Here is an 18,012-nt window from a genome sequence, read left to right as displayed (position 1 = left end):
AGATACTTTCATGCTTCCGCTCGAAACATTAATTCTTGACCTGTCAGGGAGGAGGATTGATGGTGCTGTTATTCACCCAGCAAGTAAATGGACAGATTTCAGCTAATAGCAGCTCTGATTCTTCTGTTCTTAGATACTGCCTTTCTGCTCAGCAATGACCATGTCAGGGCCATGTTTCAGTGCCTGGAGGCCGTGGAACAGAACAACCCTAAACTACTGGCTCAGATTGACACGTCTGTGGTGAGAAATAGCTCTTGCTTCGTTTGTTCATGAAATTATCTTACATTTTTAACTGTGGTGAAAATTTGTCCTTGTAAAAGTGGTTCCCAACCCTGTCCTGGAGGACCACCGGGCCAGTCGGGTTTTCAGAATAGCCCTAATCAATATGCATGAGAGAGATCTGCATATAATGGAGGTGCCAGTCATGCAAATCTGCTCCATGCATATTCATTAGGGCTATCCTGAAAACCCGACTGGCATAGTGGTCCTCCAGGACAGGGTTGGGAACCACTGATCTAGATGACTGTTTATTTTTGTAAAAGTTTAATTCTCCTCCTTTAGCAGAACCTAAGGATTTTTCCCGCTTACGATAGACGGAGACAGAGGAAAAATTCCTGTGTACTTTGCCCATTAAGACACTCCAGCCCTGGGGCTTCAGTATTGTTGTCTCCGGGGGATAGTGACGGGTCAACTGTGCATCTTCTGGAGTGATTGCTGAGGTAGCTCCAGAGTAGAGAATGACACGGGGACAAATTTGTCCCCATCCCTGCGAGTTCTGTCGCTGTCTCTGTCCCATTCCTGTAAGCTCTGTCTTAACTGCACAAGCCTCGGACATTTATGATTTTAAAGTGTTTGAGGCTTGGGCAGATGAGTGCGGAGCTTGCAGGAATGAGGAAAAGAACTTGCCGGGAAAGGGAAAAATTTGTCCCCATATCATTCTCTACTCCATAGCTATTAGGGCTTAACTTATTCCCACCCGTCTTGAGAAGTACTGTTCTACATCTTGCAGTTTTTAGACTTTTCTGGAGGTCCTCAGCTGCTGATCAAAATGAAGCTGGTAAGCTGGAGCAGAGGTGCAGCTCGGAGGAGTTTGTTACACCCCCATATCTACCCCACTTTCTAGTTCTTTTATCCCTGAGAATAATTTAAAAGGGACAAATATGAAAAGAACCTTGCTGCAGTTCACTTCAGTTAACAGCACTGTGTTAAGAAATTAAAACTTTCATCTGCACTGTGTGTGTTTGTGGGGTTCTTTTTTTTTTTTTTTTTGGAGGGGGGTTGGAGGGGATGCCTATTATGAACTGTTACTGAGGGAGCTTGTAATTTGGCCTACGAGCCTTCTCCAAGGTGTTGCTAGTACTTGCAGTTTTTTCACCTAGAAGATAATTGGACCTGTATTAAACAAGATATGGAGATGACAGCCTAAATCCTTCACCTTTCCAAGAGCAAGCTTGTTCATTCTCAAGAACTAGAGTATTTGAGAGCGAAGTCTGTCATGAAGCCAAGGATAATCTTGGTAGAAGGGTTATTCAAGTTCAATCCAGTTGCTTTGCATCAGGAGGAGCCTTTGGCATGGGCCTAATTGCAGGTGCTGGGTCAGCAGCAGGATCTGTGTATCTGACTGTCATAGAGCTCTCTACTATCATTAGTCTAAAGTTTGAGCTCTTCTTTCCAGATGTATTCTGATCTTGTGGGCAGTCTTGACAACAGTGATGATTCCAGTCAGCATCTGTAGGATAGCAATATGGTTATCCTTATACATTTGTAAGGCATTTTTGATTCGAAGTAGAAGCACTAGCACTAGTTGCATTTGGGGCTGAACTTATTCCAGCAGTTATTTCAGTCCCATCTGCAACCCCCAATCTTGAGGAGCGCTTTGCTAAATCCTACAAGCTCTTGATTGGTCTGGTGAAGATGCTAAGGCATAAGAAAGTAGGTCCTGCCTGTTAATATTCTATCCTTTAGTCCCACCAGATCAGTCCAGAGGCCCTCTCTAGTATATCACCAGTTCTTAAATGGCTTTAAATTTCTGTGATCTTGCTCTTTTTGGTTCTGGTTGGGAAATGTTACTTTCTCCTTGTGTTCAACATTCAATTTTCTCCCACAGTTTTTCAAAAGCCTATTTGACAATAATATGTTAACACGAGTAATATAAATAAAACATCTCCAGGGTAAAGGAAAACAAATGATCCATTCCCTTGAAGTTTTGAAATACTGAAACTTTAAGGCTACACAGTGCCCTTATTGGACAAAGTACATAGGAGGACTTTTTTTTTTTTCTTTCTTTTGTCTCCATCTGCTGGTGGATGGGAATAACAACGGGTTCTGGACTGGTTTGGTGGGACTAAGTAAAGTTGTGTTTTTAAGTGGAATATCAAGATACAATATTCCAGATAACAAAAGGGAACATTCTATAAATGGTGCCTTAACTTAGGCGCCGGGGGGCACCTTACCGGCACCTAAATTAACACGGAAATGCCGTTTGAAACACCAATTAACTTCAAAGCACCTACACAAAAGGCACCAAAATCACACCTCTGGAGGCATCTACCCCCGAAAATAAGCCCTAGTTGCCGGCAGCAACAGCAGCCCTCCCCCCTCCCCATCTCCCTCCCATCCGAACTGCAAGACAGAAATAAATACCTTATAACAAACCGGCAGTGTCAGCAGTAATCTAGACAGGCTGCTTCACGGCCTATCACCTGGCTGTTCCTTTGCCAGGGCGATAAAAGGCCACGAAGCAGCCTATCTAAATTGCTGCCGGTTTGTTATAAGGTATTTATTTCTGTCTTGCAGTTCAGATGGGAGGGAGAGATGGGTCGGGGGGGATAGAAAGATGCTACACGGGGGATGAGAGAAAGGAAGGGATAGAAGCTGCAAGGGATGGGGGAGAGGGATAGAAAGATACTGCACAAGGGGAAGGGTGAGAGGGGAGGAAAGATGCTGCACGTAGGGGAGAGAAAGGAAATAGGAAGAATTGGGGTGAAGGAGAGGAAGGGAGAGATGATCATTGTACATGAAAAAAATAAGACATCCCCGAAAATAAGAGACTGTCTTATATTAATTTTGGGTACAAAAAAGGCACTAGGTCTTATTTTCGGGGAAACACGGTTCCAGCGCCTAATACCACTACAGATGTGGCTTATGTCGGAAGTAGCATTAGATGACATAAAATGCCTATGTACATAAGAACATAAGAATTGCCACTGCTGAGTCAGACCAGTGGTCCATCATGCCCAGCAGTCCGCTCACGCGGTCTAAGACCAGCACCCTAACTGAGACTAGCCCTACCAGCGCACATTCTTGTTCAACAGAAACTTGTCTAACTTTGTCTTGAATCCTTGGAGGGTGTTTTCCCCTATAACAGCTGATGGAACTGTAGGCCTTGAAACCCCTGGCCTACATTTCTAGTGCTTATCTTTCCTGGAGGTGCAATTCTCTAAATGGGGCCATCGCGTGATTGACACGCGATTAACGGCCGCTTTTAAAGTGGCCGCTGACGGTGCCGTTTAGAGAATCCAGCAGAAAATGACTAAAAATCCTGACACATAGGAGAGGGAGTTGCAGTAACATTACATTACATTGGTGTCTTCTATCCCGCCAATACATTTCAGTTCTAGGTGGTTTACAACAAGAGTTGGCCTGGGCATTTCCAAGGAGAATACATGGTTAATAGATGTAGTATGCATCAGGGTCTGTGGAGGGTCGATCAGTTTTAGTTAGATCATTTGATAAATTTCTTGAATAGAAAGGTTTTAAGTTCTTTCCTCACTATTTTCTAGTTGGGCGTTATAGTCAGCAGATTGGAGAGATGTAAACAGCCTTATAACTTGGCCGTTTCCATTTTATACACAGCATGTAAGAAGTTTGTACTTTCTCCTAGCTTCAAATTACCTTTCACGTTCTTTCATTTATTCTATGTGTTTTTGTTAGTTTGCCAGGAAGAATGAGACTTTTTCGTCAATGATAAAAAGTCAAAGTTTGACAGCTCTTCCTGGCTCCCTTGGACTCCCTTCTCTGCAGTACTCCCAACACAGGTGCTCTGGATCCTTCAGCAGCCTGCAGCAGCAGCCAAGCTCCGGCTCTGACATAGGTAATGAGGCTTTGGCCACCAAGGCCTTCACTTATATTTTAGTGTTCGGCAGAAGTAAAGCAATTCACAGACTTACATTTACAGCCAAAGCACAGGAATGAAGCAAATGTAGACAAGTAATAACAGCTAAAGATAGGAAAGCTTCTGGGACACTTTAATTAATTCAAAGTCCTTTCTTCTACTAGTGTATATACTCATCTATAAATCAATCTTGTATACGAGTCAAGGGAAGTTTTAAGGCTAAAAATGGCTAAGTTCAATTTATTTGATATACTACAAAATATAAACATAAGTTTAGTCTAAGTGGTTTTCAAGGGAGGGGAAATGGTATTATAAAATAATAAAAACAAGTATAAAAACAAAGAACACAACAAAATACAAATGGATTGGTAGGTCTGGTAGGATTACAATTTTTATCGAAGAAAAAAAAGAGAAGGGGAAACACAAAAGTGAAGCAGGAAAGAGATTCATGATGTTGTGGATCCAAATGCCAAATTAAAGGGAGAGGCTTTTAATTGAGATTTACAATTCTTGAAGGATTGTTCCGTCCTAAGGTACAATGGAAGAGTTCATAGAGTATGTGCCCTAACAGAAAGACAAGAATTTCTATGAATGTCTAGAATATATGCCTGAAAGAGGGAATTGTTAGAAGATATTGCTGAGTTGAATGAAGTGTCCTTTGAGGAGAATAAGGAACAAGAAAACTAGATAAGGATAAAGGAAGACCTGAGGACTGGATCTGGAAAGAGAGGATATTAAGTTTATAAGGAATTCTATAAGATAGAACTGAGGTTTGTTGACCCCGTTTCAATTGTGTATAAAAAAAAATGTTTTGACAAATAGGAGGCTGCAAGAACTTCATAAGTGTTAGTTTTAGTTGCACTCAGGTAGTGGCTGTTGGGTTTCACTTTGTTTTTAGGATCCTATTGGCATTGGTTTTTTTAATGATAGCTGATTAAGAGCAGAACAGACTTGTTTTCATCAGGAAGTTCCCTTTGCCCATCCTCTTTCTTTGTCCTGTTGTAATGGCTATCAACTGCTTTGGTACAACCTGAGGAGCAAAACACAGTGCAGAGATAGGGAAGGCAGAGCTGAAAAATGTAGGTGATGTCTTCTACACAGACTTGCAAGTAGAGGTGAATAACCCATTGGTTCAAGACTTATGTTCCTTTCTACTATCATGGAAAGAAGATTATTGAGGTAAAAACCTAATCTTTTGGACAAGCAGTCCTGCATAATCTTTTTGATTGATAACCCTTTTTTTAAAAAAATATTTTTTATTCATTTTCATATTTTACATCAAGTGCACAAAATATTAAATTACAACAAATTATTACACAATATCACTTTTATATCTACTACATAAAATTCTAATAATATTTTTACCCCCCTCCCCCACCACCCACCCTTCAACTGCTTTCCAATCACCATATACACATTATATAACATATTATGTAATATTATTTCCATTACTCACCCCTCCTGATGTGCCAAAAAGAGGAAAAATTGATGATTATTCACTACAATATTTTGTCAATGGCCCCCATATTTTTATAAATTTAGTATATGTCCCTCTTTGTATTGCTATTGCTCTTTCCATTTTGAATATATGACAAATTGTATTCCACCAAAATGTATAACTAAGGTTACTATGATTCTTCCAATTGTTGGTTATATGCTGAATGGCAACCCCTGTCATGACTAGTAAAAGCTTGATAACCCTTTACCATCCACCTATCTGCCTTCTAGGTTGCTTTTACATTTGATAATAACATTTATATATTGACTAAGTTTTGACTCGCCATCAAGTGTCTCTGCATGTTTTTCTGTCAGTCTATTTAAAAAGCAGAGTTGCTTACATGTAATACTCTCCATAGTCAGCAGGGAAACCAACTATACTTTCCTAATCTCCTTCCAATCTTTTTATACATGACTACTTTATATTGAGCTGTCAGGGTATTGACTGAAGGGGATAGGGTCACTTATGCTCTGGGGAAGCTAAAAGGCATGACATCACCATCCAGAGAACGCCTATTACAGGTAAGCAACTCTACTTTTTTGGTTTCAATGGTTAAGGGGGTTCATGTGGTTTGATATTTTTTTTTTCCCCTCTCTCATTTTTAAGTTCAAATAGTCTTTATTAAGTGGCTGTGCTTGTTTATAGCTAGTCCTTTATTGTGGGGAAATATGACTCTAATAAATGTTTACCTTTTTGCCCCACAGATTGGAGAACAGCCCTTGAGGTGTCCAAGACCACAGGCAGTATCCAGTCTGAGGAAAACACACCGTACAAAGTCTGTGTCTCGGTCAGTGAGGACAGATTGGCTGCAGACACTTCTGTGATCCCAGTATTTAGTTCTCACTCACCCAAAGATCCCTTTTCCCCACTCAGTGAAATGAGCGTGAGTACGCTGACCAGCCAAAGTGAAGACCCCTGGGCTGGCAGCCAGGACGACACACAGAGCGAGGCCGATGATGGTCCAGAATACCTGGCAATTGGGAACCTGCGCAATCGGAGACGAACTTCCAGCCAGAGCAGCAGCAGCAGCAAAAGCAGTGCCTCCAACTTGTTTTCTTCCAGCAGTTCACAGAGACCAGATTCCCTGGGCCATAGCACATGTGCCAGCAGGAGCTCATCACTGCTAAGCTCATTGCGCAGATGCAGCTTCTCAGAGGGGCAAACTTCCACCAGCCAAGGAGGCAACAGGAAGAGCCATAACCGCTCACACTCTGACACCAGCGTAGCCTCTGTGAAGGTGCACGGTAAGCAATGCCTCTTTGCATGCTGGTTACAGTCTAATCTACAGTGACGTGATAGTCCTGTCCTGCCCAGATTTCCCCCATCTTTGCATAATGTTGCATTGAACAGTTTCTGATTTTTAAAGTGTAACAGGCAAAGGGAACACAACCCGGACTTAACTTTATTCCTTAAATAAATGAAGTTATCTAATCCAGCACCCATATCACTCATGCAAAAAGGTAACTGCCCCTGACTAAATTTAATTAATAATTAGATTTCGCTAATTGATTGCAGCCAGCGCTATACAATCTAAACCTTACCATGAGAGTGAAGTAGTCACTAGAAATGTTTTCCATAACAACATAAGAATAGCCTTACTGGGTCAAACCAATTGTTCATCAAGTCCAGTAGCCCATTCTCATGGTGGTCAATCCAGGTCACTAGTAGCTGGCCAAAATCCAAGGAGTAGCAACCAATGCTACCAATTCAGGCAAGCAGCGGCATTCCCCATGTCTTTCTCAATAACAGGAAATTGTTCAAACCTTTCTTAAAACCAGCTACGCTATCCGCTCTTACCACAACCTCTGGCAACGCGTTGCAGAGATTAAGTATTCTCTGACTGAAAAAAAATTTCCTCCTATTGGTTTTAAAAGTATTTTCCTGTAACTTCATCGAGTATCCCCTAGTCTCAGGATTTTATAGACTTCAATACCATGGATCAAAGGAAATTCCAGTTAAGAGATGAAGAGGAAAAGGTTGTTGAAATATATAGCTCTGGAAAGAGTTACAAAGCCATTTGCTTTAGTGAACCACAGCGAGAGCCATTATCTACAAATGGAAAAGTCTTGGAACAGTGGTGAACCTTACAGGAGTGGCCAGCCTGCCAAAATTGCTCCAAGGGTGCAGCAGCTTACTCATCTGGGAAGTCACAGAACATCTCAAAAGAACATTCAAAGAACTGCAGGCCTATAGCCTCAGATAAGGTCAGTGTTCACGACTCCACACTAAGAGAGAGGCTGGGCAAAAATAGGATTCATGGGAGCGTAGCAAGACGGAAACTGCTGTTATCCAAGAGTAACATCAACACTCATCTCGCATTTACAAAAACACATCTGCCTGATCCCCAAGCGGAAGTTTTTGGACCACATAAATCCCATTATGCCTGGTATAAAGTAAATACAGCACTCGGAGGTAAGAGCATCATGCTGCCAATTAAACATGGTGGTTAGGGTTGTCCAGAAAAACCTAAAGTTGGTAAAACTGAGTGAATTAAAGCTTTTCCCATGAATTTGATTGTGCTTGATCAGAAAATAATAGTGTTAAATTATTTTTAGAGCCCATCCTGGGGTCCCTCAAAAGCTACTGATTACATAATGCTCCATTTTTCTTAAAATTAACTGCTATTTTTGTGTAGTGGAGCAAATTTCTTGTTGTTATAGTCATAACTTTTACGTTTTCACACTCAGCAATGATACATTGATAAAAAGACAATTGACATCAAGTCTGTTGTATTGGAAAATGCTTGAGTACCTGAATGTAAACCATGTGGAGGGGCATAATCGAAAGGGACGTCTAAGTCCATTTATGTCCATATTGCAAGTCGTCCAAAGTTAAAAAAAAGCCTAAGACACATTTTCGAAAGATACGTCCAACTTTTTTTTGCTCTCGAAAATCGTTTAATTATACGTCCTGCCGATCTGATCGTCCAAGCCATTAAATTGTCTATCTTTATACCACATTTCCATCCAACATTCCATCCAAGTTCAAAACGCCTAGAACAAGCCCTGTTGGATGTGGGAGGAGTCTGCAAAATGATGGACTGCACACCCAGACATGCCACCTAAATAGTGGGGTACCTTACAGGGCCCTGCTGTGAACTTCACAAAAAGAGTGCCATGGCTTCTCCTCACTACAGCTCCCTTATAGGTGACGGTGAGCTCCCCAAACCACCTCCAGAATCCCCTAGACCCACTTATCTACAACCCCAATAGCCCGTATGGCTGCAGGAGCCACTTATATTCCAGTAAAAAAGGGTTGTGGGAGTGTATAGGGCAGTGCACATGTTTAAGTATCAATGCAGTGATTACAGGGGCTTATGGGCATGGATCCTCCTCTCTATGGGTCCCTAACCCACCCCCAAGATGACTTAAGCTGCCTCTGGGCTGGACGACTAGGCTTTCCTATGCCAGGCGGCCAGGTGATGATGGTCTGGAGGCAGAAATTTAAAGTTGTGAATACAATTTTTATGGGGGTGGGGGGTTGATGATCACTGGGGTAGTGTGTGTCTGTGTTATGTGTTTGCAGTGCTTATCTGGTAAGTTTAGGTGGGTTTTTGTGACTTACATGGTCTAAGTCATAACGTCCAAGTTCCGTCTAGGCTCTGTTGTTAAATTTTTGGTTATACATGCTGTACAACTAAGTCTAAGCTGGCCCACGTCTCGTCCAACTCCTGCCCTCGACACGCCTCCCGAAACACCCCGTTTAGCTTTGGATGTTGAGCGACACTATGAAGGCCTAGGTCATTTTTGTTTTTTTTTAAATTCTTTATTCATTTTCATATTTTACATGAAGTGTACAAAATATTGAGTTACAACTAATGAATACACAATATCACTTTTATATCTATTACATAATATTCTGAACAAATTTTTTTATCCCCTCTCCCACCCCCCACCCTTCAAGTACTTCCAATCACCTTATACATATTGTATACCATATTATAACATGTTATGTAAAATTATTTTCACTACCCCCCTCCATGTGTGCCATAAAGAAGACAAGAAAAAGAAAAGAAGAAGATAAATCCTACTATTCATTCAGTACAATACTTTGTCAATGGCCCCCATATTTTTATAAATTTAGGATATGTCCCTCTTTGTATTGCTATTACTCTTTCCATTTTGAATATATGACAAATTGTATTCCACCAAAATGTATAATTAAGGTTACTATGATTCTTCCAGTTATTGGTTATATGCTGAATGGCAACCCCTGTCATGACTAGTAAAAGCTTGTTATTTTCTGGTGAAATTTGACTTTTTTTTCTCATCATCATTCCAAATAACACTGTATCATATGATATTGCTACATGATTTTCCATCAATTTATTAATTTGTGGCCAAATTGCATTCCAAAAACTTTTAATGTAGGGACAATGATACAGTAAATGATCCAACATCCCAGGTTCCAGATTACAGTGCCAGCATTTATTGGACTTAGAACTATCTAATTTTTGCAAACGTGTAGGGGTCCAAAAAGCTCTATGTAATAAAAAGAACCAAGTTTGTCTCATAGATGCTGACACTGTACATCTCATTCTCCAAGACCAAATTAGTGGCCATTGAGATGCAGTAATTTGATGCTTAATCTCAATGCTCCAAATGTCTCTTAGACCATTTTTTGGTTTTTTATTCAAATATCCAGATATTAATTTATACCACAATGCAGCTTGATGCCCTAGGAAGTCTGCTTGGAAGCATAAGAACTCTAAACTCTATTGATTATTCAATGTTTTCCATTCAGGGAACCCAACCTGAATGGCCTGCTTCAATTGCAACCATTTAAAACTTTGTTTTTTACTAAGACCAAATCTATGTTGCAATTGTGAAAATTCCAGCAGTTTACCTTCTGAAATAACATCATTCAGAGATCTAATGCCTGCAATAATCCAGTCCTTCCAAAGGATTTGAGCTCCAACAATTTTAATCTTGGAGTTTATCCATAAAGACTGATTAGTTGACTTGTTTATTGGGACAGGTGTTAATTTACTAATAAACCTCAACGTTTTCCAAGTATCCATTAATATCTTATTTTCTCTGTATCTTCTAGGCATGATGATACTTGGAAGATGAACTAAATTTAGGGGAAACATAAGGCGCCATTCCAAATATAACCAATCCGGTGCATTATCTATCAGTTCTGGGAGGATCCAATACATACCCTGACGTAAAATATAGGCTTGATGGTACCTATAAAAATTTGGAAAATTTACCCCTCCCTCCTTAATTGATTTTTGCAAAGATACCAAAGCTATTCTATGCGTTTTACCAAGCCAAAGAAATTTCGTTAAAATGCTATTAAGCTTTTTATAAAAGGACCCCTGAAAATAAATAGGTATCATACTCATTTGGTAGCAAACTACAGGCAAGATCATCATTTTAATAGTTTGAACTCTCCCCCACCAAGAAAGATGTAACGGATTCCATTGCTCACATAACTCTGTAACTCTTTTCAATACAAATTTTTCATTTTCTTTTACTGTATCTTCAATTGTATTTTTAACTTGAATGCCAAGATATTTAAATCCTTCTTTCCATATGAACGGAAAAGCGTCAAATAATCCTTTTACACAATGAACATTTAAAGGTATAAGTTCAGACTTACTCCAATTAATTTTATAACCTGAAAATTTGCCAAACATATCAATTAATTCCAATAGACAAGATAAGGTAGACTCTGGATTCCTCAAATAAAGTAAAATATCATCCGCATAAGCCGAAATTTTATATTCCATATCGGAATATGGAATACCCTGTATCCCCCTTGCTTGCTGTATTGCTAACAATAAGGGTTCTAATACAACATCAAATAACAAAGGAGATAAAGGACAACCTTGTCTAACTCCCCTCTGCAATTGAAAACCATCAGATATCATATTATTAATATTTAATCTTGCAATCGGGAAGCTATACAATGTTTTTACCATTTGTATAAATCCAGAACCTATACCAAACCATTCTAAAGCCTGATACATAAAATTCCATTCTACCCTATCAAACGCTTTTTCTGCATCCAAGGAAACTGTAAAAAGCCAGTTCATCCATTTTTTTTTATAAATTTAACATATGAAACAATCTAGAGTTATTAGAGGAATGTCTTTTAGCAACGAAACCCGTCTGATGCGTGTCTATAATATGTGAGAGAGCTTTGGCTAATCTCAAAGCCAAAATTTTCACCAAAAGTTTATTATCCACATTTATTAAAGATATAGGCCTGCAGTTTGAAACCAAAGTAGGATCTTTATTTGGCTTAGGCAAAACAATTACTATTGATTCAGCCATAGTACCTTTAATATCACCTTTTATCAGTTGTGTCTGATATAAATTTAGTAAATATGGGGAAAGGACATTTTGAAATGTTTTATAAAATTCTACTGTATAACCATCACCACCTGGAGCGGATCCAACTCTAAGAGATCTCAACGCTGTTTCTAATTCTTTTAATGATATAGGTTCATCTAAACTCCGTTTTATATGATCAGGAACCTTAGGTCCAATAATTAAATCTAAAAAATTTTTACCATCTTTTTGCCTCTCCAAATAAGGCTCGGAAGAATACAGGTCCTTATAAAATTTTAGAAATTGCTTTAAAATTATATCCGTTTGATTGTTTATTATACCATTATCATCTTTTATCCCATTAATGTTAGTTCTTCTTTTTTTTGCTTTAAGATAATTTGCCAATAATCTTCCCACCTTATTAGAATTTCCATAATACATTGTCTGTTTGGAAAACAAGTCTCTTCTTATCATTTTTGAAGCTAATTCGTTATATTTACCTTTTGCTTTCAAAAGAGCTTGTAATACATTATGTTCCCATTTGCTTACCAATTTAGTTTCTAGTATTTTAATTTCTTTTTCTAACTCTATATACTGTTTTTTAATCTGTTTCCTAACAAAAGCCGAATATGATATAATATGACCTCTCATAGTCGCTTTAAAAGCGTCCCATACATTTTCAATAGATGTATCTTCCACTAAATTAATTTGAAAGAAATCACTAATTTGTGTTTTAAAATTTTCCAAAAATTTTTCATCCACAAGCAATGCATTATCAAATCTCCAAAGAGGTCTTCTATTTTCTAATTGATCTAATTGTAAATCTATCCATACTCCCGCATGATCCGAAATGATAATGGGATCAATGGAAGCCTTAATCACTTGCTGCACCTTATGTGATGAAATAAAAATATAATCTATTCTTGAAAATGATTTATGAACCTGTGAACAAAATGAAAATTCCTGATCATTAAAATGAAGAATACGCCATATATCCTTCAAATCACATGATTGAACCAAATTATCTAAACCTAAAGATTTTATACTTTTACCTGGTTTTTTATCCATTAATGGATCCATTACAGCATTAAAATCTCCAGCCACCACTAAATTAGAAGCAGCCAGTGGTAACAACATACTCTGCAATTTTTTAAAGAATTCTGATTGATTCGAATTAGGGGCATATATATTGAACAACGTCAGGGCATTATTTCCCATACTTATATCAACATGTAGCCATCTTCCATGTGGGTCCGAATTTACTATCTTAAAATTGGCCATACACTTTTTATTTATAAGAACTGCTACTCCTTCTTTTTTACCCTCTGCTGGAGCAAAAAAACATTCTTTCACCCACCCACCCGTTAGTTTCTGTGATTCCTTTATATTAAGATGGGTCTCCTGCAGACAATAAACATCCGCGTTTTGCTTCTTTAAAAATGATAATACCTTTTTCCTTTTGATTACATGATTTAGGCCATTGACATTAATAGAAAATATCTTAAAAGACATAATATATTTTATACTCCTTATCATAATCTTCCTCTTCCTTTCTTCCATAACTAAGATCTAAAAAACTTCTCCCCATGGCACACATTCTTACCTCCAAATTACCCAATCCCTTATTAATCTTTTCCTTAATCATCCTAGTAATATCTTTAATACCCACCTTCTTCCCACCCCTCCCCCCCAATATAATGACTGCTTAAGGACACACATTGGACAGTAATCCCAACTTCCCCCCTCCCCCCAGGCAACCAATATTTATTAATAACCCCTTTATCTTTTATTGAGACAAACTCACTACCTCTCCACAATGTATCTAATTATATCTCTCTTCTAATCATAAAACCTTTTCTTTTTTTTCCATTTTAAAGTAATGAATTTCTCTATCTATTATTTAACCTTTAGTCACATAACCATATTTATTTCCTAACATTCCATTAATGCATTTTTATCATTTCACCAATCTCTAATTCATTCCCCCAACATTTTATTTCATTCAAGAAAATTCTATCATAGTCATATATTTAATAAAAAGTATCATTTTCCTATATCTTATATTATCTAATCCATCTTCTCCTATCCTCCTTTTAATATCCAACAGCAAATATCCATCTCTTCATATATTTGTTAAAAAAACAAAACAAAAAACTTTTCAATTTTATAAGTTTTTATCCTCTATTTGTATTTAAACATTTTTATTTCATTTTCAAAATAATTTTTTTTTTCCCTTTTCCCTTTTTTTATATTCCCTCTTCTCCAAATTAAATCCAATCTTTTTAAAACTATATTATCACAACATCAATCTTTACATTCCTTCAGCTACCAATAAATTCTTATGTATCTTTCTTTTATATTATTCATTTTCCTTTCCTTTACTTGCATTTAAATATCATATAACTTGTCCTTTCTATCATTAGTCCATTCTGCAATCTTTTCCTTATTGTCCTTTCATTCTTTACTTTCTCCTTTTCTGACTTATTAAATAAACTGAACTTTAATATTTATTTCTTATCTCCATCCATCCACTCTTAAAAGACTTTTGACTGCCCATTGTCTTTCATTTTTTTTTTTTTTTTTATAATATCCTTTTAGTCTATCAGTCCTGCTTTCTCCTTCACATCTATTTATTTTCCTATTCAGTCTTCACTTTTCCTTTTGTGTTAATTTGTCCAGTCCTTTAATCCTTCTTGTTCATTCTTTACTCCAACCATCCATCTTTCAGTCTCCTAAAAGTTCAGTCTAATAACTTCACTTTAATGTCTTTCCAGTCTATCCTTCTTTCTACTTTCTTTTATTTTCTTTTTCACTTGTCCATTTTTATTTCCTGTTCTTTGTTGCATATTCTTCTTTTTCCAACAAACAAAAGTCCCATAGTTCTTTATATTTAATTTTTTGTTCAATATCCTCCAATCCAGTCTTAGTATTTATCCCTTCATTTCAACACCCATTGTGCTAAAATGACATAGGTTCTGATTTTGAAAAAAAGGTCTTTAGTTTTTCCGGATCACCAAAATACAAAGATTTATCCCCACAAGATACCCTCATTTTTGCTGGGTAATATAACCCATACTTATATCCTTTTTCCTTTAATTGAGATCTCAGATCAAGGAATTTCTTCCTAATATTTGCTGTATTTTTAGCAAAGTCTGGTAAAAACCATATTTTGGATCCTTTATAGTTTAAGTTTTTATCTTTTTTATTGCTTGCTGGTATCTTAACATCTTGAATATTAATGGTCTTGGTCTCCCTTGATTTTCCAGACTCTTTATTGGAATCCTGTGCGCCCGTTCTATTTCCAAAGGCTGTTTGAAATCCAACTGCAATAATCTAGGAATTAAATTTTCTAAAAACTGTATTGCATTTTTCCCTTCCAAATTTTCCTGTATTCCAAAAAGTTTTATATTCTTTCTTCTTCCACGGTTTTCGTAATCTTCCAGCTGACTTTTCAATTGAATTATTTCCAAACTGTCATTTTTGCATCTTTTTCCCTCCATTTTAACTTCTAACTCTGTTGTTCTTTTATTAGCTACTTCCATTTGTCTGTGTATATTCAGGATTTCTTCCTTCAGTTCTGCCATATTACTCACAGTCTCTGTCAGCATTTGTTTGATTTGCCTCAGTTCCCCCATAACTTCAGCTTTGCTTAACTCCTCCGATACATCAGCAGGAAGCGGAACCTTACTCGGGGTAATTTGATCCTGCTTCTGCCTTTTCACCACCCCTCCGGTTTCACTTTTACTCTGTCGGGTGCTCGCCATGTTCCCGCTGTCCTCTCCGAGGTTTTCAGCCGAAAACAGTTTAAAAGGAAATCTTTATTTATTCAACGGTTGCCCAGGTAAGAGGAGCGCTGCCACCACTCGTTGCATGAAGCAGAACTTCCTGATATTTGTCCTGAACCTGTTCCCCCCTTAGCTTTAGTCCATGTCCTCTTGTCCTTGTCACATTGGACATTGTAAATAGTTTTTTGTCCTGCTCTATTTGGTTGAATCCTTTCAGTATTTTGAAAGTCTCGATCATATCCCCTGGCAGTCTCCTCTTCTCAAGGGAGAACAATCCCATGCCTAGCATTCTATTCGCTTTTTTCGCTGCCACTGTGCATTGCGCCGACGGCTTCAGGGTCCTATAGATTAATACGCCCAGGTCCCTTTCCTGTTCGGTTTTCCCCAGAGTTGCACCTGACATACTGTACTTGTGTTCCTTATTTTTTCTTCTTAAGTGCATGACTTTGCATTTATCCACATTAAACTTCATCTGCCATTTATCTGCCCAATTTTCCAATCGGCTCAAGTCGCTCTGGAGTTCCTCGCTGTCCTTCTGCGATTTGATTGCCCGGCATAGCTTTGTGTCACCTCCTCCTCTTTATATTATTACTGCTGCATAGCGAGACTTGGGAGTGCGAGAGACTGGGGCTGCTAACAGCTGACGGGGAAACTAGTAAACGCCTCGTAAAGCCGAACAGTCGTAACTTGAATAGGTCGTAAGTCGACGAGTTCCTGTAGTCTCTGAAATATTTTATTAAATGAACCTTTAAGATCTGCACTTTATTGTGGAAAATAGCAAAAATTTGACATACTTGGCTAATAGCGAAACACGTACATTTTGTTGTAGTCGTCACCCAATGGAGTTCCAAATACTCAAGCATTCAGTGTTTTCTTAAGATAGGATAAAGCCTGTGATGCTGGTCAACTCTTTGCAACAAGGCCTCGGTGAGCTGAACAAAATTGCAAGCTTTATCCTGACTATCTCAAGAAAACATTGAATGCCATTGGGAGATGCCTACACCAAAGTGTACGTGCTTAGCTATTAGCGATGTATGTTAAATTTCTGTTATTTTCCACCATAAAGCAGACAGTGAAGGTCCATTTACTAAAATACTGCTAGATTTTTTGCATAAAATGTCTTTATCAGTGTCATTGCTGAGTGTGAAAATATAAGTTATAGCTATAATACCAAGAAATTCGCTCCATTAAGCAAAAGTAATAGCAAATTTTAAGAAAAACACAGCTTTATGTAATCAGTGGCTTTGAGGGGACCCCAGGATGGGCTTTAAAATTTTCTGATCAATCACAATCAAATTCATGGAAAAAACTTCAGTTCTCACAGTTTTGCCAACTTTAGGTTTTTCTAGACAAACCCTAATGATGGTGTAGGGATGCTTTTCCAACTCGGGACCAGAAGAAGTTGCCATTATTGGAGAGAAGCAAAATTTAAAGTTTTGGATTGGCTTAGTCAATAGAGATGCTGTGTCAGGAACTGAAATGAGCAGTTCATGCACAAAAACCTACAAAATGTGTGGACAAAGATTCTCAACAGTGATGTAAAAGATTGATATCTAATTATTGGAGGGAGGGTTGCTTGCAATCATTGCTGCTAAAAGTGGTATAACCAGTTAAGTTTATGGGCAGTTACTTTTTCATATGGGCAATATGTAGCATTGGAAGTTATTTAAAAATCTGAATAGTGTTTACTCAGTTTCCCTCTGTCTTATATTACATTTCAGTGTGACATATATGCAATAAGAGGGGAAATCAGGAGGGGGTAAATGCTTCTACATCTCTGTACTATAGAGGACCTCCAAGAGGTATGTTATAAGCGGTTTCATTGTGAGGACATGTTAGGAATCTGCCTAGACTTTGCTAGGCAAATGCCTACACTTTCTGATATGCAAGTGGACAGATGTTGCTGATGGCAGTGGGTTGGAGTACAGGGTCAGTTAGGGACGCCATTGTACATACTTTCACTATGTCCTCAGTAAGGTTTGATTGAGAGGATGCAGGAGCTTTAGAATCGATGGGTGGGTATTTGAGTTTTACCCAATGTTGAACAAACTCCGCCTCATCCAAGGAAAGACAATTTGTGCTGAGTTTAGCATCAACTTTTCTTTTTAAAAATGTGTTCCTATGGCCACCTGTGCTGTGTACCTAAAAGATAATAGATGGAAGAATCTTCTCATTTCCTAGATAGGTGGCATGAACCAAAGCTTAACTGTAGATTTTTTTTCATTCTGCACTAATAAGGGGAAAAGTTCTCGTAACTTGCAAATTTAGCTAATTCAGCTCTGTTCATCTTAAGAGTTTTGATATCATTTGCTAAAATTTGAGGTATTCAGAGACATT

At 38.1% G+C, this 18,012-nt stretch overlaps 1 protein-coding gene across 3 annotated transcripts in view; it reads left to right on the top strand.

Moving 5' to 3' along the window:
* Nucleotides 1–18,012, top strand: part of RUBCN (rubicon autophagy regulator) — a 76,312-nt gene that overhangs the window by 12,316 nt on the left and 45,984 nt on the right. For all 3 annotated transcript variants that reach the window (XM_033959463.1, XM_033959462.1, XM_033959465.1), the window contains exons 5-7: nt 134–240; nt 3,934–4,093; nt 6,317–6,856. In XM_033959463.1, coding sequence (XP_033815354.1) covers nt 134–240; nt 3,934–4,093; nt 6,317–6,856 — 807 coding nt within the window. The remainder of the gene's footprint in view (nt 1–133; nt 241–3,933; nt 4,094–6,316; nt 6,857–18,012) is intronic.

The sequence above is a fragment of the Geotrypetes seraphini genome, chromosome 9 (genome assembly GCF_902459505.1).
Source record: "Geotrypetes seraphini chromosome 9, aGeoSer1.1, whole genome shotgun sequence".
NCBI lineage: Eukaryota > Metazoa > Chordata > Amphibia > Gymnophiona > Dermophiidae > Geotrypetes > Geotrypetes seraphini.
The sequence above is the reverse complement of the archived record's forward strand: the minus strand, read 5'-3'. Positions and strand labels throughout refer to the sequence as shown.